Below are 25,810 nucleotides of genomic sequence, written 5' to 3'. Positions count from 1 at the left end.
TCCAGACCATTAAAGAATTCTGGAGGATCTCAGAATGCTGGCGTACCGGCTTCCATCTACCCCCGTTCATTCCTCTCTCCCTCTCCATCTACCCCCGTTCATTCCTCTTTCCGCGTCTTTCATTTTACGCTACTGATTAATAATCAAAACTTTATGTGGCTGATGCTACAGAAGAAGGGGTTTATGCGGATGCGTCTACTTCTATTGTTCTGGTGTCTCCAATGGGACCGTCTTACAGCGCACGTAGTGGTGTGGCATGTGTATTGCATCGTTTTCAGCAAGCGTTGAGTTGCCATATGTACCTGATATTTTACTGATCCGTTGCCCATGTGGACGCAATATTTAAAAAAAAAAAAAATCTCGTTGCCGTTGTCGTGTGGATGTAGCCCGAGACATCAGCCACCTACAATTCAGTCCTTGGCACACTTCCCAGAAAACTGAATACACATCCACACCAAGACTCCGCTGACTTTAATGACTCACATGATGGCAGAGAGAGTCAACGACCCACAGATCACCCAAACGACCCTCTAAGCAGCCAACACCGTTCACACCCGGCCTCCAGTACTCCGTAATACTTTTGAGGAACTTCCTCCTCATTCAGAGGTCATTATTAGCTTGATAAATGTTTATGGAGATACCATAAACTTTGAAAAACGTTACGTTATTGAGATAATACACTCACTGGCCACTTTAACAGGAACTTGTTCTTGATTCTAAGATCCCTGTTCTTGGCTGCAGGAGTGGAACCCAATGTGGTTTTCTGTTCTACTGTTGCATGCTGAGATGCTTTTCTGCTCACCATAGTTGTAAAGAGTGATTATACGAGTTATTAGCACGGCAGCTACAATTAATTATTGACACCTTAACGATCTTTTTGGCCGTTGCAAAAGTAGGGAGAAAAACAAAACAAAAAAAAAGACTTAATATGTAAATTGTGCACTGGAAAAAAAAATGAGTTGATTCCCCGATTACTTAGCGCATCAGATCACGTGACACTGTTCCGCAATTAGACACGTTTGTCCACAGTTATCTACACCGTTCCACAATTATTGACACCCAGATTATTATTCATAAAAAAAATAATAAATTGGTATGTGGTATTAAGTTAACAAAACAGTTTTTATTGAACATTTGTTTTACACAGACTTGTATTTAGTACAAAATATCATTTATATAAATATATGGATGTCGGAGTTTACGTGAATGAGGAAGTAATTCTAATGTTTGTAAACAAATGAGCTGATAATGTTTAATCTGCGTCAGAAAATCTCTGTGTTCCACTTTCTAAGTATTTTCCTAGATCACATTTTGTTAATCATTCATTGTTGTTTGTATTAATTTCTAGTTTTGTAGTTTACCAATAAATATCAACAGGGAATTGATATTGTAACCATCCAGGTCAAAGGTCGCATGTCATTCCTCGAACCAAAATATAAAATGTCTACTGATATTGTAATATGTGGTACAACCCCGATTCCAAAAAAGTTGGGACAAAGTACAAATTGTAAATAAAAACGGAATGCAATGATGTGGAAGTTTCAAAATTCCATATTTTATTCAGAATAGAACATAGATGGCATATCAAATGTTTAAACTGAGAAAATGTATCATTTAAAGAGAAAAATTAGGTGATTTTAAATTTCATGACAACAACACATCTCAAAGTTGGGACAAGGCCATGTTTACCACTGTGAGTCATCCCCTTTTCTCTTTACAACAGTCTGTAAACGTCTGGGGACTGAGGAGACAAGTTGCTCAAGTTTAGGGATAGGAATGTTAACCCATTCTTGTCTAATGTAGGATTCTAGTTGCTCAACTGTCTTAGGTCTTTTTTGTCGCATCTTCCGTTTTATGATGCGCCAAATGTTTTCTATGGGTGAAAGATCTGGACTGCAGGCTGGCCAGTTCAGTACCCGGACCCTTCTTCTACGCAGCCATGATGCTGTAATTGATGCAGTATGTGGTTTGGCATTGTCATGTTGGAAAATGCAAGGTCTTCCCTGAAAGAGACGTCGTCTGGATGGGAGCATATGTTGCTCTAGAACCTGGATATACCTTTCGGCATTGATGGTGTCTGTCCAGATGTGTAAGCTGCCCATGCCACATGCACTAATGCAACCCCATACTATCAGAGATGCAGGCTTCTGAACTGAGCGCTGATGATAACTTGGGTCGTCCTTCTCCTCTTTAGTCCGAATGACACGGCGTCCCTGATTTCCATAAAGAACTTCAAATTTTGATTCGTCTGACCACAGAACAGTTTTCCACTTTGCCACAGTCCATTTTAAATGAGCCTTGGCCCAGAGAAGACGTCTGCGCTTCTGGATCATGTTTAGATACGGCTTCTTCTTTGAACTATAGAGTTTTAGCTGGCAACGGCGGATGGCACGGTGAATTGTGTTCACAGATAATGTTCTCTGGAAATATTCCTGAGCCCATTTTGTGATTTCCAATACAGAAGCATGCCTGTATGTGATGCAGTGCCGTCTAAGGGCCCGAAGATCACGGGCACCCAGTATGGTTTTCCGGCCTTGACCCTTACGCACAGAGATTCTTCCAGATTCTCTGAATCTTTTGATGATATTATGCACTGTAGATGATGATATGTTCAAACTCTTTGCAATTTTACACTGTCGAACTCCTTTCTGATATTGCTCCACTATTTGTCGGCGCAGAATTAGGGGGATTGGTGATCCTCTTCCCATCTTTACTTCTGAGAGCCGCTGCCACTCCAAGATGCTCTTTTTATACCCAGTCATGTTAATGACCTATTGCCAATTGGCCTAATGAGTTGCAATTTGGTCCTCTAGCTGTTCCTTTTTTGTACCTTTAACTTTTCCAGCCTCTTATTGCCCCGTTCCAACTTTGAGATGTGTTGCTGTCATTAAATTTCAAATGAGCCAATATTTGGCATGACATTTCAAAATGTCTCACTTTCAACATTTGATATGTTGTCTATGTTCTACTGTGAATACAATATCAGTTTTTGAGATTTGTAAATTAGTGCATTCCGTTTTTATTTACAATTTGTACTTTGTCCCAACTTTTTTGGAATCGGGGTTGTAGATACTTACAACATTGGAGATGGGTGCAAGTTGTTTTATTATGGAGTCGATGGAAAGAGAAATGGTGTTGGTATTGTTTTGAGGGGAGAGTTGGTCAACAGTGTGATTGATGTGAAGAGGGTGTCAGATAGTGTGACAGGCATGAAGTTGGAGATTCAAGGTGTGGTAATCAATGTTGTGTGTGCGTACGCCCCACAGGTTGGATGTGAGAATGAAGAGAAAGAGTCTTTCTGGGAAAAGATGGATGAAGTGGTAGAAAGTATACCTACCGAGGGAGGAGCACGTGCTGATAGGAGCAGATTTCAACGGACATGTTGGCGAGGGAAACAGAGGAGATGAGGACGTGATGGGCAGATATGGTGTAAGAAAGAGAAATGTGGAAGGGCAAACGGTGGTTGAGTTTTCAAAGAGGGTGAATTTGGCAATAGTCAATACATACTTCGAGAAGAAAGAGCAGCACAGGGTGACGTTTAAGAGTGGAGGAAGATCTACACAGGTGGACTACATACTCTGCAGAAGGGGTAACCTGAAGAAGATTGGAGACTGTAAAGTGATGGCAGGGGGGAGTGTAGCTAGACAACATCAAGTGGTCGTGTGCAGGATGAGCTTGAAAGTGAAAAAGAGGAAGCGTGAAATAGTGGAGCCGAAGATTAAGTGGTGGAAACTAAAATGAGGTTGAACATCAGAAGGAGTTTAGGGGAGAAATGAGACGAGCATTGAGTGGTCATGGAAGTCGGCCAGAAGATTGGAATACTACTGCTGTACGAGTAAGAGAGGCAGCAAGGAAGACAAGGTGGTGGAACAAAGCAGCGCAGGAAATTATAAAAGTGAAGAGGCGAGCAAAGAAGAATTGGGACGATCAGAGAGACGAGGAAAGCAGGCGGTTACACAGAGAGACGAGACAGAAGGCAAAAAGAGCGGTAGCGAAGGCGAAAGCAGATGCATACCAGGAGTTGTATGAAAGACTGGAAACCAAAGAAGGAGAGAAAGACCTGTACAGACTAGCTAGGCAGAGAAACAGGGAAGTACAGCAGATAAGAGTGATAAAAGATGTAAATGGAAATGTGCTGATAAACAAAAGACAGTGTATTAAGAAGGTGGAAAGAGTACTTTGAGGATTTATTAAATGAGGAGAATCCAAGAGAGAAAAGGTCAGATTCGTTGGCGACAGCAAATCAGGAAGCAGAGTTGGTTAGTAAGGATGAGGTGAGGGCAGCCATGAAAAGAACGAAGACTGGGAAAGCAGTCGGACCAGATGGTATCCCGATTGAGGCTTGGAGAGGTTTGGGTGAGACGGCTGTGGAGTTCCTAACGAGATTGTTTAATAAGATCCTAGAGAATGAGAAAATGCCAAATGAATGGAGAAAGAGTGTGCTGGTCCCAATATACAAGAATAAGGGAGATGTACAGAGCTGCAGGAATTAGACGGATAAAATTGATGAGCCACACCATGAAGCTATGGGAAAGGGTATTGGAGGCGAGATTGAGAAGAGAGGTAGCAATCTGTGAACAGCAGTACGGGTTTATGCCAAGGAAGAGCACGTCGGATGCAATTTTTGCTTTAAGAATGTTAATGGAGAAGTACAGAGAAGGCCAGAGTAAGCTACATTGTGTGTTTGTAGACCTGGAGAAGGCATACGATAGAGTGCCGAGAGATGAGTTTTGCATGAGAAAAAGAGTGGAGTGAATGAGAAGTATATTAGAGTGGTGCAAGACATGCGTTACCCCTTTTCCACCAAATCAGTTCCAGGGCTGGTTCGGGGCCAGTGCTGGTGCTGGTTCACAACTCGTTCAACTTGCGAGCCAGCTGAGAACCAGTTTGCTTTTCCATAGCTTGCGGTGCTAAGGGAAGCCACGTCATTACGTCGCTGTATACGTCATTACGTCGCTGTATACGTCAGTTACGTCGCTACGTTTGCATAAACCTTGGCGCGAATATCGAAGCAAAAACACAGAAGAAGCAGCAGCAACAGCAATAATAATAAATGACTTCGCGTTTGTGCAGCTGCTGCTTCTCATCGCTTAAAAATGGCGATCTTTCGCGGTCTTGTTATTATTGTTGGTCTTAACAACCCCGCCCCCCCGCTGACGCAAGCGGTTCTTTCCTCTGGCCCAGCAGAGAGTTGGTGCTAGCCTGGAACCGGTTTTTCTGGCCCCAGAGCCAGTTCTTTGTCAGTGGAAACAGAAAACCCGGTTCCAAACTAAGCACTGGCCCCGAACCAGCCCTGGAACTGCTTTGGTGGAAAAGGGGCATCAGAGAACAGTGAAGCAGCAGTGAGGTGTGCAGTTGGAACAACTGAATGGTTCAAGGTGGGACTCCATCAAGGATCTGCTTTGAGTCCTTTTTTGTTCGCCATAGTGATGGATAGCTTGATGGACGAAGTGAGGCAAGAGTCACCATGGAACATGATGTTTGCGGATGATATTGTGATATGTGGTGAAAGTAGAAAGGAGGTTGACTTGGGATTGGAGAGATGGAGGTATACATTGGAACGAAGAGGAATGAAGGTGAGCAGTAGCAAGACAGAATACATGTGCATCAGTGAGAATGGGGATGAGAGTGTAGTGAAGATGCAAGGAGTAGATGTAAAGAAAGTTGGTGAATTCAAGTACCTGGGGTCAACTGTGCAGGAAAATTGGGGCTGCGATAGTGAGGTGAGAAAGAGAGCGCAGGCAGGGTGGAGCAGGTGGAGAAGGATTTCAAGAGTCATTTGTGATCGGAAAGTCCCAGCAAAAGTGAAAGGCAAGATGTATAAGACCAGCTGTGATGTATGGACTGGAGACCGTACCCTTAACGAAGAGGCAGGAGGCAAAGTTGGAGGTGGCGGAGTTGAAGATGTTAAGATTTGCGATGGGAGGTTGGACAGGATAAGGAACGAGCGCATCAGAGGGACAGCACATGTGGAGAGCTTGGGAATGAAGCTAAGAGAGATGAGACTGAGATGGTATGAGCACATCCTGAGAAGAGATGCAGAGCATGTTGGAAGGAGAATGTTGAGGATGGAGCTGCCAGGCACATGAAAACGAGGAAGGCCAAAGAGGAGATACATGGATGTGGTGAGAGAGGACATGAAAGTGGCAGGTGTGGTAGAGAAGGATGCGGAAGACAGGGAGCAATGGAGACGAAAGACCTGCTGTGGCGACCCCTAATCAGGAGCAGCCAAAAGAAGATGATTTACAACAAACTGCAAAAAAAAAAAATTCTGAATGGAATAGAAAAATCTGAATAAATGGGCTTCAAGAAGCAACTTGATCTGAAAAACGACGCAGTTCCATCTGTCAGAATGCCCAAAGCAACACCGTCTCCATCTGTGTCAGCGTCACCAAAGGAGCCAGCCGTGTTCGTCTCCAGTGACAGAAGGCGAAGTGCCGCATCCACTGAGGCCCTCGAAGCCGAGGACCAAAGCAGAGCCGAGAAAAAGACCAAGAAAATCGGCAATTCGCAAATTGACTGTTGCCAGGGTAAGAAATAAGAGAGACTATACTCTAAATTAGGTGTTCCTGTGTTTGTGTGGTACACGGATAATGTTATTTATTAACGCACACAAAAGTAAACACCACGAAAGCGCTGGGCGATAATACACTTCACATGTATCAAGGGATATACGGCGTGTCAGGGTTTGAGATCTTGGGACCCGTCAAACACATTAAATGTTTACACAACCCTGCTTAGCCGAGTCCATGTGTGTAGCTTATGAAATCTTTCTCCTACAGTAGCCAGTACTCTTCTAAATGAAGAAATATATCAATACATAATAGTAATTAGAAAAAAAAAAAAAAAGATTTATGCAACAATAGATAGATGCTAAACTTGGTCTACACAGACTGTGCACTGAACCCATGCAGGGTCTCTCAGCCTGCTGGCAGATCCGCACGTGACGTCACGAATCTGGATCAATCTGGGTCCAGACTCTCTTGGGGTTTTTCCAGATGCGTTTTGTTAATTTTTTTTTTTCTGCTGTAGACAGATGGCCTTGTGCAAAATTACCCTTCTGGAGGAGTGTGTAAAGGGACATTCTTTCATATTAAAAAAAAAAAAAAAACCCTTTAAGAAACCTACTACATTGGTCCAGGATATGCACTTTAATATACCAGACAGAGACATAATTTCAAGATCCCATTATTAATATCTCATCTCATTATCTCTAGCCGCTTTATCCTGTTCTACAAGGTCGCAGGCAAGCTGGAGCCTATCCCAGCTGACTACGGGCGAAAGGCGGGGTACACCCTGGACAAGTCGCCAGGTCATCACAGGGCTGACACATAGACACAGACAACCATTCACACTCACATTCACACCTACGCTCAATTTAGAGTCACCAGTTAACCTAACCTGCATGTCTTTGGACTGTGGGGGAAACCGGAGCACCCGGAGGAAACCCACGCGGACACGGGGAGAACATGCAAACTCCGCACAGAAAGGCCCTCGCCGGCCACGGGGCTCGAAACCGGACCTTCTTGCTGTGAGGCGACAGCGCTAACCACTACACCACCGTGCCGCCCCCCATTATTAATATGATAATTATTTTATAATAAATGGAATAACAACAATTATAATAATTTTGAGTATTAGTTTTATGTAAAAAAAAAAAAAGTTAAATTTCATAGTATCGGAATAAGACTTTTCTCAAAAGCATGATGTACTGCTTCAATAAGGAAGATGTTTGAAATTATTACTAAGTATCTGAGCAACGAGTGGCAGAAAAAGGGAAATAAAATTAATACAAAAGGACAAGAAGCGGCACGGTGGTGTAGTGGTTAGCACTGTCGCCTCACAGCAAGAAGGCCCTGGGTTCGAGCCCCGGGGCCGGCGAGGGCCTTTCTGTGTGGAGTTTGCATGTTCTCCCCGTGTCCGCGTGGGTTTCCTCCGGGTGCTCCGGTTTCCCCCACAGTCCAAAGACATGCAGGTTAGGTTAACTGGTGACTCTAAATTGAGCGTAGGTGTGAATGTGAGTGTGAATGGTTGTCTGTGTCTATGTATCAGCCCTGTGATGACCTGGCGACTTGTCCAGGGTGTACCCCGCCTTTCACCCGTAGTCAGCTGGGATAGGCTCCAGCTTGCCTGCGACCCTGTAGAAGGATAAAGCGGCTAGAGATAATGAGATGAGATGAGACAACAGGACAAGACTTCATTTTATGTGGCGCATAAAACACTATTAAAAACCCCTCGGTGTGTGTCAGTGTTTTTTCCCTCGTCAGTACCTGGTAGGAGATGTTGTGGATGGTGATGTGGTGCATGGCGGCCGTGTCGCTCTTAAACAGCGCGTGCAGGTACGCTCGACTGTGCCTGCCGTTCACAGGAGGAGATGATAAAAATCCCATCAGCAAAGGAATGCAGTAATATTAAAAATAAAATAAATAAAAACAAACAAAAACATTCAGCACACACTGATTCAGGTCAGAGTGATTCATTTCAGAGAGTAAAACGCTGACAGCAGGCGATGAAGAAAAGAGCAGAAATTCTTACCTCCTGCAGGTCGGACACTCGCAGTCGGGATCGATGGGCTGGAAATCCTTCGCGTACTGTTTCTGTCTGATCTGCAGAGAACCCCAGGGAACCAGGGCCGAGCCAAATCTCTGCAACAACATGATGGCATCTCAATTAAAAACAGAACAGACGAGAATATTTAAAATAATATTGGCTGGCTTTTTTTTCCATGGTATAATCAGATATACAGTGGTGCTTGAAAGTTTGTGAACCCTTTAGAATTTTCTATATTTCTGCATAAATATGACCTAAAACATCATCAGATTTTCACACAAGTCCTAAAAGTAGATAAAGAGAACCCAGTTAAACAAATGAGACAAAAGTATTATACTTGCCATTTATTTTTTGAGGAAAATTATCCAATATATTACATATCTGTGAGTGGCAAAAGTATGTGAACCTTTGCTTTCAGTATCTGGTGTGACCCCCTTGTGCAGCAATAACTGCAGCTAAACGTTTGCGGTAACTGTTGATCAGTCCTGCACACCGGCTTGGAGGAATTTTAGCCCGTTCCTCCGTACAGAACAGCTTCAACTCTGGGATGTTGGTGGGTTTCCTCACATGAACTGCTCGCTTCAGGTCCTTCCACAACATTTCCATTGGATTAAGGTCAGGACTTTGACTTGGCCATTCCAAAACATTCACTTTATTCTTCTTTAACCATTCTTTGGTAGAACGACTTGTGTGCTTAGGGTCGTTGTCTTGCTGCATGACCCACCTTCTCTTGAGATTCAGTTCATGGACAGATGTCCTGACATTTTCCTTTAGAATTCACTGGTATAATTCAGAATTCATTGTTCCATCAATGATGGCAAGCCGTCCTGGCCCAGATGCAGCAAAACAGGCCCAAACCATGATACTACCACCACCATGTTTCACAGATGGGATAAGGTTCTTATGCTGGAACGCAGTGTTTTCCTTTCTCCAAACATAACGCTTCTCATTTAAACCAAAAAGTTCTATTTTGGTCTCACCCATTCACAAAACACTTTTCCAACAGCCTTCTGGCTTGTCCATGTGATGTTTAGCAGACGAGCAGCAATGTTCTTTTTGGAGAGCAGTGGCTTTCTCCTTGCAACCCTGCCATGCACACCATTGTTGTTCAGTGTTCTCCTGATGGTGGACTCATGAACATTAACATTAGCCAATGTGAGAAAGGCCTTCAGTTGCTTAGAGGTTACCCTGGGGTCCTTTGTGACCTCGCCGACTATTACACGCCTTGCTCTTGGAGTGATCTTTGTTGGTCGACCACTCCTGGGGAGGGTAACAATGGTCTTGAATTTCCTCCATTTGTACACAATCTGTCTGACTGTGGATTGGTGGAGTCCAAACTCTTTAGAGATGGTTTCGTAACCTTTTCCAGCCTGATGAGCATCAACAACGCTTTTTCTGAGGTCCTCAGAAATCTCCTTTGTTCGTGCCATGATACACTTCCACAAACATGTGTTGTGAAGATCAGACTTTGATAGATCCCTGTTCTTTAAATAAAACAGGGTGCCCACTCACACCTGATTGTCATCCCATTGATTAAAAACACCTGACTCTAATTTCACCTTCAAATTAACTGCTAATCCTAGAGGTTCACATACTTTTGCCACTCACAGATATGTAATATTGGATCATTTTCCTCAATAAATAAATGAGCAAGTATAATATTTTTGTCTCATTTGTTTAACTGGGTTCTCTTTATCTACTTTTAGGACTTGTGTGAAAATCTGATGATGTTTTAGGTCATATTTATGCAGAAATACAGAAAATTCTAAAGGGTTCACAAACTTTCAAGCACCACTGTATTCCGTTCAGCTAGCATGATACTGAATGGAATATCTCTGATATACCATGAAAAAAAGCCAGCCAATATTTTTATTATACAAAACGTACATATTCCTTTTCGGGTGTTCAACACGTCTTTCTCTTTCAAAATCTTCCGTATTTTGTAACCAAGCGAACCTGGCGGCCATGTTAGTTTACAAACTGTCACCGTCAGTCACTTGATAGTGCGCAAGTTTTACGTCTCCGATGTGCGATATCGTCATGTTGTCTTGACAACCATGCAATATCGTAAACCATATTCAGCACTCATTCTCCATTGGGTAGAGTGACGTAATACATGTAGGATAAGCGATATGCTAACAATACCGCACGCTATTAAACCAAATGAATGAAACCTGCAAGAAGGGAATAGAACACATGTTTTTATTCCATCGACAAAGTGTCCTGTGTGAATAATAATAAACTTTATTGTACAATGAAATTGAATTGCAACATCTTTAATGGATGCTATTCACATACATTCGTTTATAAAGCTACAATACAGTCGTTAACAGTGAGGAGCGTCGGTTTATAAATGTAGGAACGTTAAAAAGCCCGGTCCCACAATACCGATAACTATAAATAAGTTCCCTGCAGTAGTGTAGTTCCCTGCACGGTGGTGTAGTGGTTTGCGCTGTCGCCTCACAGCAAGAAGGTCCTAGGTTCGAGCCCCGGGGCCGGCAAGGGCCTTTCTGTGCGGAGTTTGCATGTTCTCCCCGTGTCCGCGTGGGTTTCCTCCGGGTGCTCTGGTTTCCCCCACAGTCCAAAGACATGCAGGTTAGGTTAACTGGTGACTCTAAATTGAGCGTAGGTGTGAATGTGAGTGTGAATGGTTGTCTGTGTCTATGTGTCAGCCCTGTGATGACCTGGCGACTTGTCCAGGGTGTACCCCGCCTTTCGCCCGTAGTCAGCTGGGATAGGCTCCAGCTCGCCTGCAACCCTGTAGAAGGATAAAGCAGCTAGAGATAATGAGATGAGATGAGTTCCCTGCAGTTTATGTGGTCGATGCTCACACCAGACAGATAACGATCCCTATAGCCCAGGCCTGGGTTTATCCGTATTGCTGAGATTTGCTTCTGGAGCGATTTTACCAAACCTGGACTTGATCCGATAAAACATCTGACCAATCAGGGAATTGTTTACGTGACGTTGTCTGAGCACGTGCTATTTTTCCTGAACATCTTTGTACATCATGAATACGGATTCACGGAAAATAAAAAAATACAACACAAAGCACGGATCTTTTATTCACGGATATGTGACAGGGTTCTCCACGAGGGGTTTTAGAGGTGCGGGCCGCTCCCCTTTCTGTGATTCCCGCCCCCCCTTTACAAAAGGAAGAGACGTCCCTTTGTTTTCTTTGTGGCAGATAGCCTTTCTCTTTTGGAGTACAGACAACGCGACAACACCCGAGTGTGAAACTCATTTACCAGCAATTAGTTTAGTCAGTCTGACGATTATAGTCTAAGAAAAGCATTTCACACTTCGGCGTTTTTGACACATTGTCCTTGCGGCGGGAGATAACACGCCTTTATAATAACGTGTGAATCGACACCAAGTTCGAGATAACCGATTGTTATTGTCGGCAGAGAAATAAAGGATAAAAACAAAAAGTTCAAAGTTGGTGCGGCAAGCGTGATATTGCCTATAAAACCGTGAGGATATAACCTGGCTGTCAGTGTTACTGTAGCTCTTGAAGTGCGTACACTCTGTTGAAATGTCTCTCGAGTGATTCGGTTTTACGCGCAAGCGTTCCACTGTCGACATCGAAAACATCGATCCAAAACGGTGTAAATATAGCCACGGTATAAATATAGCCACAGTGTAAATATAGCCATAGAGCAGTGTAAATATAGTTAAAACAACATCTTTTCAATGTACTTTACTCTCTAAAAAAATTATTTTTTCCCATGGTGCCTGCAATTACATTTCCATTTCAAACAAACAATGTCAGCTTTTGTGGAGCAGTGTGAATATAGTTAATACAAAAACTTTTCTGTACTTTTCTGTTCTTTTTTTGTAGTTTGCTAAATAAAAAAAAAATATTTTTTCCAGTTCCATTTCAAACAATGTGTCTGAATATGATGTGTAAGTGTGTAATGTTTGATGTGTTTTGTACCAGTCCAATTGATTCCTCTATTCTAAATGATTACGAGAGTATTTTATGCAAACTGTATGCAAATGACATATGTAAATCTATGCAAATTTGTTTCAAGGTCATCCGATTGACCCCCACCCCCCTATATTTTCAATCCGTGGAGAACCCTGTGTGATTATTTTCCGTGAAATATCAACAGTAAAATTAATAAAGTAAACACAGAAATCCCGGGAAGATATTTTAATTATGAACTTTGGCAGTCCAAACATTTAATTGTTTTAGACTTAATTTTCTGGGATAGGCTCCAGCTTGCCTGCGACCCTGTAGAAGGATAAACCGGCTAGAGATAATGAGAGGAGATGAGAATGAAATCCATGATGCATCATCCGTATGAAATCGGTAACCAGTGTGTAATATACTGAAACGTCCGTGACCGATCCGTAAATTATTAGCATCCGTGATGCAGCCATATTAAAATCCATAACCACGCCGTATTTATTTTGTATCCTTTTTTTTTATGATATTTCCGTAATCCGTGACCTATCTGTATTATATCAGCCACCAGAGTGTGTACATGGGTTGTTCTGGAGTCCAAGCTGTACAGTACGACCCGGATTAATGTGCTACTGCTTGGAAAAAACTTCCATGACTATTCCTAAGTTGCATGTGTTTACTTCCCTGAGTGTCAGGACCAAGCGATATTATAGTGGGGATTATAGTTGTGGTGTTTCTGCTCCAGACTGGAACTAAACTCAGGCAGAGGGATAGTGAGTTGGAGTTATAGGTGTAGTTAGAGTTATTGGTGTTGTGGGACCGGGCCCTTATACACTGCAAAAAATAAAAATCTTAGGAAGTTTGTCTATTTTCAAGTCAAAACATCTCGCCACCCTTATTATAAGACATAATTGCCCAACAAGCAAAACCTCATTTAGCTAGAAAGGCTAGTTTTTAGACAGTCCATCTTGAAAATCTTGTATAGACAAAATGTCTTGAAAAAGTCTTATTTGGAGCATCTTTGAAAATAAAACAAAGTTTTTTTTAAAACAAGTAAGTACATTTTGGACATTTGTCAAATGCGGTTCATCTTGTTTCAAGAAAAAAGCATGCTTGTTTTGGGAATAAATGAACTTTACTGAAATCTTTGAATCTTTCATTACAATTCAACTCCACCTTACAGATCCTCAGTTTACTGCGACTGTTTTCTCAGTCATTCAGAGTGAGCTCCTTCTAGATGCTGTACAGACTCTAGACCAGACAAGCGCCTTCAAAAAGGCTATGAGTGAGTGGAGGGCGTTTTAGTGACGTCTTTTGGAATGCTGGGAGTTAAGTTCAGTGTCTTTTTTTTTTTTTTGCCTGATCTTGTAACCCCTCGTACACATGAATAGTCAGTGCCTCCAAAATGCACTGTTGCTTTGGCGTTGTGTAAGCACTGCAAGTCAAAATGCGTAGACTTTTTTTTTGGTGCCTGAGGTCCTGGGGAAGTGGAATCTTAAGAGATATGTTTTAATGTTTGAATGTTGAAATGGGGAAAAAAAAAAAAAAAAAAAAAAAAAAAAAAGAGACACAACTTGTTGCAATGCTACACGTGTCGTCAACTTGATTCAAGATAGTCTCTGGTCTCATATCTAGAGTATTTTACTAATTACAGGTCACAAAAGGAGAATCTTTTAAGCTAGCAAAGCTTAGTTGTAGAATTTAACAATCCTAATATTAGTATATTTATCTTAAATTCAGTTTTTACTGCTAAGACTTTGTCATGAATTTAAGTGAAATAAATAAAAATGACTTGAATGGCTAAATGTAAGAAGTACGATCTTGTTATAAGAACTATTTTGATTATTTTGAGTTAATCAGATCTCGCATAATAAGTTCCCCAATCTTATTTTGGAATTATTTCATCTAAAAACAGGTTAGATTTTTCATCTTACTTTAAGAAATCTTACCAAGTCAAGTTTGACTAGTTCCACTGGCAGATTTTTTTCACCTGATTCAAGCAAATATGCTTTGTTTTAATCTTTTATTTCTTATTTTTGAAAGGCCATTTTTTGCAGTGTAGTGTGTATTCCTGTGTGGCAATGCAAACGCAGTAGAATTTTTATAACTGTAGTGCATTAACTATAAAACCTAGTATAGACTGGTACCAAAATTCAAAAAAAGTGCTAATTTAAGGAGTTAAAGGCATTTTTGAGACAAAGTCGGCAAACAGTCTTATTTTGTCAATTTGGGTGTGCCGAATTCAAATCTGCAATATGCCGAGCTCTATCTGACCTCTGTTGACCTCTAGAGGTCATTGAACTTTGGGCCTGTAAACGTCTCAGCTGAACCCAGTTTCTCAGCTTTCTAAGGAATGAAATGTACTAAAATGATTAATGAAGTTAGCAAATGGCCTTGTTTGTTAAATGTTTGGGTGCTGAATTCATTTTTCATTTGTAAAACGACATATGACCTCTGACAACCTCAAGGTCATTAAACTTGGCCTATAGGCCTATGCATTTAACGGCATTTTTAAACTGACTTTACTCCCCCAAAAAGAATATGAACAGACAAAAAACAAATAGAAAGGAACAAATACAACATTAAATGCCAGTCCATGTACATGTGACTTACTTTTCACAATGAGAATGCCTCGGCGATCACCTTACATAACATTGCATTACATTTAGCGGTTATTGTTTATACAAAGCTACTGAATAAAGGACAGATTCAGCAGCATACAAAATGTGGGGGCATACAGGGTATACAGGTTAATCAGGGTTAGTATATATCAGAGTTTTTTTCTTTGTTTTTTGTAAAGGCTTTACCCCGTTTAAAACAAAACAAAAAACAAAGAAAAAAACTCTGATATATACTAACCCTGATTAACCTGTATACCCTGTACGCCCCCACATTTTGTATGCTGCTGAATCTGTCCTTTTTTCAGTAGCTTTGTATAAACAATAACCGCTAAATGTAATGCAATGTTATGTAAGGTGATCGCCGAAGCATTCTCATTGTGAAAAGTAAGTCACATGTACATGGACTGGCATTTAATGTTGTATTTGTTCCTTTCTATTTGTTTTTTGTCTGTTCATATTCTTTTTGGGGGAGTAAAGTCAGTTTAAAAATGCCGTTAAATGCATAGGCCTATAGGCCAAGTTTAATGACCTTGAGGTTGTCAGAGGTCATATGTCGTTTTACAAATGAAAAATGAATTCAGCACCCAAACATTTAACAAACAAGGCCATTTGCTAACTTCATTAATCATTTTAGTACATTTCATTCCTTAGAAAGCTGAGAAACTGGGTTCAGCTGAGACGTTTACAGGCCCAAAGTTCAATGACCTCTAGAGGTCAACAGAGGTCAGATAGAGCTCGGCATATTGCAGATTTGAATTCGGCACACCCAAATTGACAAAATAAGACTGTTTGCCGACTTTGTCTCAAAAATGCCTTTGGGTGTCACAATTCTGGATTTTGGTACCAGTCTATAATACTTTCGAACAATACTAAGATTCTGAGATACTTTTGAAAGTGCAAGTACAGAATAGACACCGTGTTCAATACACAGAATTACACTCCAATTTTCAAAATCAACACTCAGTGATTTGCGAGCGGTGCAAGAACTGGATTGCTTTTAAAAAAAAAAAAAAAGCATGACGTACAGCGAGTGTGACAAGTATTTACAAGATTCGGGATAAAATACGTACAGCTGTGCGAGTCGGGAAAACGCAGTCGAACATGTCGCAGCCCAGAGCGACGCACACCACCAGGTCCACGGCGTATCTGCAACACACAAAAGCACAATCAATAAGTGTGTGTGTGTTCGGAAGAACCGACATACACTCGCCAGCCACTTTATTAGGAACACCACAATGCATCAAAATCACGCAGATACAAGTCAAGCGCTTCAGTTAATGATGTTCAAACATCAGAATGGGAAAAAACGGTGATCCTAATTTTTGTGCGACTTTCTTTCACCGTCGCATGGGTGTTGGTTTGAGCCAGATGGACTGCTGGTTTGAGTATTTCAGAAACTGCTGATCTCCTGGGGTTTTTCACAAACAGTCTCTAGAGTTTACACAGAATGGTGCAGAAAACAAAAAACATCGAGTGAGTGAGAGAGCGCGACAGTTCTGTGGGTGGGTGGGGAAAAATGCCTTGTTGATAAGAGAGGTCAGAGGAAAATGGACAGTTCGAGCTTTTTTTTTTTTTGCCAGGAAGGATATAATAACTCATAAATCAATCACTCTTTACAACCGTGAAGAGCAGAAAAGCATCTCAGTATGCAACAGCAGAACACACTAGGTTCCACTCCTGCAGCTAAGAACAGGGATCTCAGAATCAACAAGTTCCTATTAAAGTGGCCGGTGAGTTTATACGGCACAAAATATTAAGCCCATCTGCTGCTCGGATCCATGAAGCACATTTTAAATTTGGTAACGCCAGTGTGTGCCATCACAATCCAAATTAACGTCACAGCATCTGCTCTAAAGCAGCGAGTTAACGTGTAGCACAAGTTCATAGACAAGCTAACCACGGCTCCCTCTGCCCCAACAAAATTCAATGCCCTAGAGTCTTCTCTACATACAAGGAAACAGGAAAAAAAAATGCCCTACAGGGTGCCCTTCCAGTGGAGAACACAAGATACAGTGCCCTATAGGGCTCCTCTACATGCAAGAAAATATGATGTGCCCTAATGGGTGTCCTTCCAGTGGAGAATACATGATGCAGTGCTCAATCAGGTTCCTCTACATGCAAGGAAATATGATGAAAATGCCCCACAGGGTGCCCTTCCATTGGAGAACACAAAATGCAGTGCCCTATAGGCTCCCTTAAAATGTCAGAAAACATGATATGCCCTCCAGGGTGCCCTTCCAGTGGAGAATACATGAGGCAGTGCCCTATAAGCTCCTGTAAATGTGAGAAAACATGAGGACATGCCAAAACAGGGTGCCCTTCCAATGGAAAACACAAGTTGCAGTGCCCTATAGGCTCCCCTAAATATGGGAAAACATGGTGACATACCCTCTCGGTGCCCTTCCAGTGGAGAATACATGATTCAGTGCCCTATAAGCTCCCCTAAATATGGGAAAACATGAGGACATACCCTCTATGTGCCTTTCCAGTGAAGAAGGCATGATGCAGTGCCCTATAGGCTCCCCTAAACGCAAGAAAACATGACAGGCCTTCTAGGATACCATTCCATTGGAGAATACATAAATGTAGTGCCCTAGAGGCTCCCCTAAATGTGAGAAAACATGAGGACATGCCATACAGGGTGCCCTTCCAGTGGAGAACAAAAGATGCAGTGCCCTATAAGCTCCCCTAAATATGGGAAAACATGAGGACATAGCCTCTAGGTGCCTTTCCAGTGGAGAAGACATGATGCAGTGCCCTATAGGCTCCCCTAAACGCAAGAAAACATGACAGGCCTTCTAGGATACCATTCCATTGGAGAATACATAAACGTAGTGGCGTAGAGGCTCCCCTAAATGTGAGAAAACATGAGGACATGCCATACAGAGTGCCCTTCCCATAGAAAACACAAGATGCAGTGCCCTATCGGCTCCCCTGAATATGGGAAAACATGATGGCATACCCTCTAGGTGGACAATACATGATGCAGTGCCCAACAGGCTCCCCTAAATGCAGTAAAACATGATGACATGCCTTCTTGGGTAACCTTCTATTGGAGAATACATAATGTAGTGGCTTCGAGGCTCCCCTAAATGCAAGAAATTGAGATGAAGTGCCCTCTAGGACTGCTAGGTGTGTGAGGGGGCAGGAAAAAAAAGTAAATATAATAATAATAATAATAATAATAATAATAATAAAAAAGACGACATCCAGGGCTACCTCCACCTCCCCAACCCATTGCATTTAAGAAATGCAATATTTTTTTCCATCCCTGCCCCTCAGGCAGCCTGTGTGGGTTCCTTGTATAATTAAGGGTTCTTTGTTTCCTTAAAGTGCATATTCTGGACCAATTTCTTTTTTTTTTTTTTTTTTAAATATGAAAGCATGTCCCTTTCCACACTCATCCAGAAGGGTAATTTTGCACAAGGCCATCTGTCTACAGCAGAAAAAAATAAAATAGCAAAACGCATCTGGAAAAATCCCAAGGGAGTCTGGAGCTAGATTCGTGACGTTACCTGCGGAAGCGCCAGCAGGCTACGCGAGCTTTGCACGGTTTCAGTGCACAGCCTGTGTAGCCAATTTTTCCGAGTGCCTCGCACGAAGCGCTCCCATTTCTCTCTCATTGTCCGGTCTTTTGGGAAACGATGAGTACTAATCCCATCAAGATTGGTGCTGCTACACCCTCCTACGATACATCTGTTAACCATTTTAATAATTACGCGATAACGTTGAAGAAGTTTGCAGAAAACCACCAGGTCGTTTTCTCATAAACAAACCAGTGCTGACGTACGATTCAGAAGGAGGCGTCCCGCACGCGATGTCACGAAAATCAATGTTTGCCGGGAAATCCAAACGCCAAGTTTTTTCAGAGGCGGACCAATTCGCCTCAAATGGCTTGATTTCAACTGAATTTTTCTGGTATTGCGCAAGGTGAAAAAAAAAAATTTGCACAAAATGCAGAATGTGACAGATATTTGACCAAAGTTTAATATAAAATAGGAGAATTACATTGATCTTGCTCCTGAATTTACCCGTGATATGCACTTTAAGCTTCTCATCAGGAATTGTTTAGACACATTTGATGTTGGGATTTTAGGAACACACTGGTCTGAACTCCACTTTCAGAATGATTTATAAAATTGTAAATTTACAGTGAGCGCTAGGTGATTTTAGTCAAACACCTACTCCAAAGGAGGAACTAAAAATCATTCCAGGAAATAAAAACAGGCCTCGTGGAAAAACCCTCACGTTTCCGAGCTCCTGAAAAGGCTCCTGCCGTAAAAACGGACCTAATCATGTTCATACATGTTGAAATGCTGCACATTCAGGAAATCTAAGATGGCAGGAGACACACGTGTGCCAATACGGCCACTAATGAGCAGGAAAGCTAACCATCGTCTTACGGCAGCTGTGAGGAATCCCACCTGGATTTATTCAGATGTCTGTCTCCTGAAGGCAACGTTTCAATCCCAGCTGGTGCCGAGTAACATTTTGAATGTGAGCAAGAGCACAAATTGGGTGCTACTGCTTCATACGGAGTACATTTGATGGAAACGTCGGCCGTATAAATGAGAAAGTGAGTTTTACCCGACTCCCATCAGGTAGCGAGGCTTCTCTCTGGGCAGGTGGTCTGTGCTGAGAGTCACCATCCTCCAGAAGTCGTCCTTCTCCTCTCCGCCACTCAGACCGCCGATGGCGAAGCCGGGCACGTCTCTCTTCGTCATCTCTATGGGATGGAAACCATTATGTAGGTACAACATGCATGAGGTGAAGGAGTTTGAATAAAAAGTGAAAGAACGCATTGGCATTAAAGGTGGGGTATGAGATTTTTTTCAGGAGTATTTTTTACTATATTGCTTGAAAAGCTCCTCACACCCATGTTGCAAGCAGTACAATAGAAGGTTTGACCCAAAAACGAAATATTTTAATCCAGTCTACAGTGTAAAATAAAGGAAAAATGCCATCCAATCCTATCGAGGTACCACCTCAAAATGATTGGATACCGACACGTCAATCAGACTGAAGCCCGCGAGCAGCCCGTCCCTTCTGTGTGTGTGTGTGTGTGTGTGTGTGTGTGTGTGTGTGTGTGAGTGAGAGAGAGAGCAGCCCCTCCCCAACCCGCGCGCTGAGCAGGGAAAGACAGAAATGCATAGAAAAAGGTCCCTCCAAACAACAGGGATTTACACGAAAACGGAAGGAGATATTCACAAAATTCTTTCACAGTGAGCGCCACAAGGCTCCCCTGAACACACTGATGTAATTTTTTTTGTCTGTAGTGTAAAAAAAATGAGGCCACTAGAGCGAGTTAAAAACGAGTGACTTTTCTGCCAAGTTTATAATGGGAGTCTATGGTGCTGTGCAGCTGTTCTCTCCTCACTTTCAGGTTTCTCATTCAAAAACTGCAAGTCCTATCGTGTAGGTAGACACATTGTGTGAATCAGGACAAGTGTGGCTACTACTTTTGAGAAAATTGTGTGTGGAGTGAAAATTGGGGCTGAAAACACAGTTTAAATGAGAAAGTTTGAGCAATTTTTCCAAGCTCTCTACACTCTAACTTAACGAGACGCGGGGGGTGGGAGCATGGCGAGGGCGGGCTTGTTTCTTTTCAAAATATGGCTTGCGGGAACCGTTATTCCAAAATCTCATACCCCACCTTTAAAGGAAAACTCGACCCTGAAGAACATGAAATTGGTTTATATTGAAAGGTTTGTGAGGCGTTTAGTGATTCTGGTGCTAATCTGTTGTATTTCCGTTCATGAAATCTGTGTGAATATCTTTTTCCAGAGCAACTAGCTCCTGACTCCATTTCCCATCTTCACTGAGGAGGTCATTGTGCTACCTCCTGTTTCCTGTCTCTGGTGAGGACATCCTACCTCTTCAAAGTCCCTCTTGCGCCTCAAGAGCCGGTTAGTACCGAGACCAGATTGTGGCGCATGGGTGCGGTGCCGATCTCCGCTTCTATAGACCTCAGCTTCTCACTTATTACATCGCTAGGGTTGCAATGAGGGGCGGGTCCTCTGGTAATCGCGAGAGCTTGACTTGCATCTGTACTGCAGCGTGCCTTACCAGCTGGTAGCGGGTACCATTTTTATGGTAGTCTTTGGTATGACCCAACTGCGAGTAGCACTCACGATCTCCCAGTCGAGAGGTGGACACGCTAATCACTCGGCCAGCTTGCAGTCATCCTACCTCCTAAATTCTTCACTGCTGTACCTTTGCCTCAGGTGAAGATGACGATGTTCTGCCTCTGGCCTCCAGTTCTGGTGCTTTGTGGTCCAGGAGCCTCTTCCCTTCCCAGCTGGAAGAAAGAGCCCTGTTTTTATGGTGCGACTGTTCTGGAACGTCATTGTGATTCCCAGAGCACAAAAAGCTTCTCGCATTACACGTCTCGTTCCAAATTCCCCATGTGTGTTTTACCTCTGTTGACTGTGTTGGAGGAGGTTATGTTTTCGCCTCAGTTTGTTTGTTGATCCTGTGATATCACGAGAGGCTGGCCGGCTCTCGGCAGGACCCTTCAATCAGTGCAGGGACACACAGGTTAAAATAAATCAAGGTTTTTAAATGTTATGTCAGGAAATTAAACAGAAAAGGTAACTCAAAAGCCAATGTTCAAACGAAGAGGGATTCCCAAAAGTCAAACTCAAACAATGTCTCTGGCTTTAGAACAACAAAATTATAGGCAGGTTTCCTTCAGTCCAATATCCCGTTCTCAGAACAAACAAAATCTTCTGCCTTCCTTTGAGTCCAGTCAACAATCCCTGTAGTCTTTGGCCCGGTGGCAGCCCAGTAGCAGGCATTCATAACACCGGTAAGTCCTTCAGTGCAAAATCCTTCAGGTAAGAGTTCCAGATAAGCTTTTCAACAAATACTCCGCCCAGCAGGTTCCACTCAGCAACGAGAGTCCATGAACCTCTCTTCTCTCCCCTCCCCTCCACATTCACACTGGGAGTTTTTGAGCCCTCACAAAGCCCTCTTACTCGTTAGGCCCTCATTGGCCACAGGTGTGTTGCCGGGTTGGGTGCTGAGGGTGAAGTTCCCAACTCCACCACCAGATGGAGTTATAGCTGCCAGAAGTTGGAGCCATCTGCGTGCGACGTAGCGCCCCTCAACGACACAGCCTCTCGGGACATCACAATCCCAACGTAACTCAAAAAGTAGTAAATGGATTTGGATGAAATTTGGTGGACAGCTTTAGTATTATCCTCAGTTGAAGTTGTTCGATTTTGATGTTGATGCACGGCTTGGTGGATCCCCCCGCTTCCTGTTCAGTCTTTTCATTTGTGTTTTGTTCCATTACGCTGTACAGCATATAAATTTCTGGTTTATAATCCGGGTCATCGTTTGATCTGGTTTCTCACCATCTAGTTACACTGCAACCCCGCTATAACTCTTACTATGAACTTTCACATATAACAAATCAAATGTGTGTGTCCATTAATGACAAGGAGTTGGAGTCTTCAAAAACAGAAGGAAGAATGAATAAATAAATACCACCATCACTGAGCCACGTGCTCCTCTTCCCACCAGAAACAAACAATAAATAATCAAGTGTGCAGTCAAGTTAACAATACGTTTTAACGCAACGCCATAAAACAAAGGCTTAACGAGCCTCGCTTGGGTGTCGATCACAAACAATTATCAAGAATGCTGATCAAAGGATCGATAAAAGGACGAACTGACTCCTGATACCGCTAAACGTAACGCCTAGTTAGCGTTTTTATACCCCCCCCCAATTCCGCCCAGCCCCGCGACACAACATAAATGACATTACTGGTGATTTGCGACACATGAATGAATTGATTGGTAAAGATTTAGAAAACAGACCGAGTCAGACCCTGTGTCCGAAATCGCTCCCTACTCACTATATAGCGCACTATATAGCGAGGACGCCATTTTGTAGCGCTGTCCGAAACCTTAGTGAGGATTATTTACACCCTATATAGTGCTCTCAAAGTATCCCACAATGCATCACGAAAAGTAGTGTACAACGATGGTCACACCAAGCAATATATCCCATCATGCATTGCAGTCACGCTGAAAGAAATCTAATTAAAAGTCTCAAATGTGATTTAATAAAAAGGCAGCGGCAAAGAAGAAAGTATTCAGTCTTGATTTAAAAGAACTGAAGGCTGCAGGTACTTTGTATTGATTAATGTGGGAAATGCGCTCAGTATAATATGGATTTATCACAAAAATACTGTACATACATTTGTTTATTATTTTGAAACCCACCAGCCAACTGAACTGGCACGTTTTAATTGTGCGACAGTAATGACGTAAATACCAGCGTGACGGACTAGTGTCTGAAAGCGGTTTTTCATTTTACCAATGAGCTCACTGTATAGTCCTCTATATAGTAATTCCCTATATAGGGAGTAGTGAACGAGTGAGTGATTTCAGACACAGGGAGTGTTTGGACATTGACAACAAACGATACACTGTAAACCTCCATCATTTCCATAACACACGAAGAACTCATCATCATCATCGCCTCCATTCGTGATCCATTAACTCAGTCAGTGAACTGCGAGAGTGACTTGGAAGGAGAACTTTGTGATAAGGAATTTTAATGTGCTGAAAATTTCGCTGATAATGTGTTTGGTGCGACGAGTGGGTCTGTTTCAGTATAACGAAGTACAACCCCGATTCCAAAAAAGTTGGGACAAAGTACAAATTGTAAATAAAAACGGAATGCAATAATTTACAAATCTCAAAAACTGATATTGTATTCACAATAGAACATAGACAACATATCAAATGTCGAAAGTGAGACATTTTGAAATTTCATGCCATATCAGAAAGGAGTTCGACAGTGTAAAATTGCAAAGAGTTTGAACATATCATCATCTACAGTGCATAATATCATCAAAAGATTCAGAGAATCTGGAAGAATCTCTGTGCGTAAGGGTCAAGGCCGGAAAACCATACTGGGTGCCCGTGATCTTCGGGCCCTTAGACGGCACTGCATCACATACAGGCATGCTTCTGTATTGGAAATCACAAAATGGGCTCAGGAATATTTCCAGAGAACATTATCTGTGAACACAATTCACCGTGCCATCCGCCGTTGCCAGCTAAAACTCTATAGTTCAAAGAAGAAGCCGTATCTAAACACGATCCAGAAGCGCAGACGTCTTCTCTGGGCCAAGGCTCATTTAAAATGGACTGTGGCAAAGTGGAAAACTGTTCTGTGGTCAGACGAATCAAAATCTGAAGTTCTTTATGGAAATCAGGGACGCCGTGTCATTCGGACTAAAGAGGAGAAGGACGACCCGAGTTGTTATCAGCGCTCAGTTCAGAAGCCTGCATCTCTGATGGTATGGGGTTGCATTAGTGCGTGTGGCATGGGCAGCTTACACATCTGGAAAGACACCATCAATGCTGAAAGGTATATCCAGGTTCAAGAGCAACATATGCTCCCATTCAGACGACGTCTCTTTCAGGGAAGACCTTGCATTTTCCAACATGACAATGCCAAACCACATACTGCATCAATTACAGCATCATGGCTGCGTAGAAGAAGGGTCCGGGTACTGAACTGGCCAGCCTGCAGTCCAGATCTTTCACCCATAGAAAACATTTGGCGCATCATAAAACGGAAGATACGACAAAAAAAGACCTAAGACAGTTGAGCAACTAGAATCCTACATTAGACAAGAATGGGTTAACATTCCTATCCCTAAACTTGAGCAACTTGTCTCCTCAGTCCCCAGACGTTTACAGACTGTTGTAAAGAGAAAAGGGGATGTCTCACAGTGGGAAACATGGCCTTGTCCCAACTTTTTTGAGATGTGTTGTTGTCATGAAATTTAAAATCACCTAATTTTTCTCTTTAAATGATACATTTTCTCAGTTTAAACATTTGATATGTCACCTATGTTCTATTCTGAATAAAATATGGAATTTTGAAACTTCCACATCATTGCATTCCGTTTTTATTTACAATTTGTACTTTGTCCCAACTTTTTTGGAATCGGGGTTGTATTTGGTTAGTTAGCAATTCTGAGGAGCTAGTTATTTTTATTTTTAAATAAATAAACCCTGCTGCTCTATTCTCCCACATGGGCTTTGAAATGAATGCAGGTGGATTTCAGAGAAAGAAGTGACAGAGCGACTCCAGACAGCGCTCACCGTCCAAGCACGCCCTGCGCAGCTCCGCATTAAGGCCCCCCTGAATGATGGCGAACAGGTTTTGCCGATGTGGATTTTTATTGGCGGCGATGCAGCGGTCCAGCCAGCGCACAGAGCGATGCATGGCTTCCTCCACCCGCGGCCCCGTCATCGTGCTACTGACCACGTCGTCCAGCTGCATCATGATGTCCGAGCCTGCGCAGAACCACAAAAATGAAAACTAAAGATCAGCTTGCATTTAACATGTGCTATAATACCAACTACTACCATTTATTCCCCTTTAATAAAAAGAAAGCGGCATCATGTTAACTCCGAGCTTCCCCATCCTAAACCTTACAGTCTTGGACAAGGACTACACCGTTTCTGGAACATTCCTGCTCCAGGTGTTCACCACACTGAAGAAACAGTGAAGTAACACGAACCGCACAACCGTGACATGAAACACACAAAGGATATTTTAGAAAGGAAAAAAAAAAAATCCACAAAAATACTTATTTTACTTTTTGAACACATCTGCTGCACAGCTTTCAGTACCTGATTTACCAGTTGCCATGGTTACAAGAGTAGCATCTGGCTTGTGAGAAAATTACACCAGCTA

The 25,810-nt window shown here is 42.4% G+C and overlaps 1 protein-coding gene across 2 annotated transcripts in view; it reads right to left on the bottom strand.

The window, feature by feature from the left end:
- qtrt1 (queuine tRNA-ribosyltransferase 1) overlaps nt 1-25,810 on the bottom strand; it is a 50,961-nt gene that overhangs the window by 4,934 nt on the left and 20,217 nt on the right. For both annotated transcript variants that reach the window (XM_060942483.1, XM_060942484.1), the window contains exons 4-8: nt 25,213-25,407; nt 19,669-19,807; nt 16,152-16,227; nt 8,536-8,645; nt 8,271-8,355 (exon numbers count right to left, since the gene is read on the bottom strand). In XM_060942483.1, the coding sequence (XP_060798466.1) occupies nt 8,271-8,355; nt 8,536-8,645; nt 16,152-16,227; nt 19,669-19,807; nt 25,213-25,407 (605 nt within the window). The remainder of the gene's footprint in view (nt 1-8,270; nt 8,356-8,535; nt 8,646-16,151; nt 16,228-19,668; nt 19,808-25,212; nt 25,408-25,810) is intronic.

This window comes from Neoarius graeffei, chromosome 16 (assembly GCF_027579695.1).
Source record: "Neoarius graeffei isolate fNeoGra1 chromosome 16, fNeoGra1.pri, whole genome shotgun sequence".
Taxonomy (NCBI): Eukaryota; Metazoa; Chordata; class Actinopteri; order Siluriformes; family Ariidae; genus Neoarius; species Neoarius graeffei.
The sequence above is the reverse complement of the archived record's forward strand: the minus strand, read 5'-3'. Positions and strand labels throughout refer to the sequence as shown.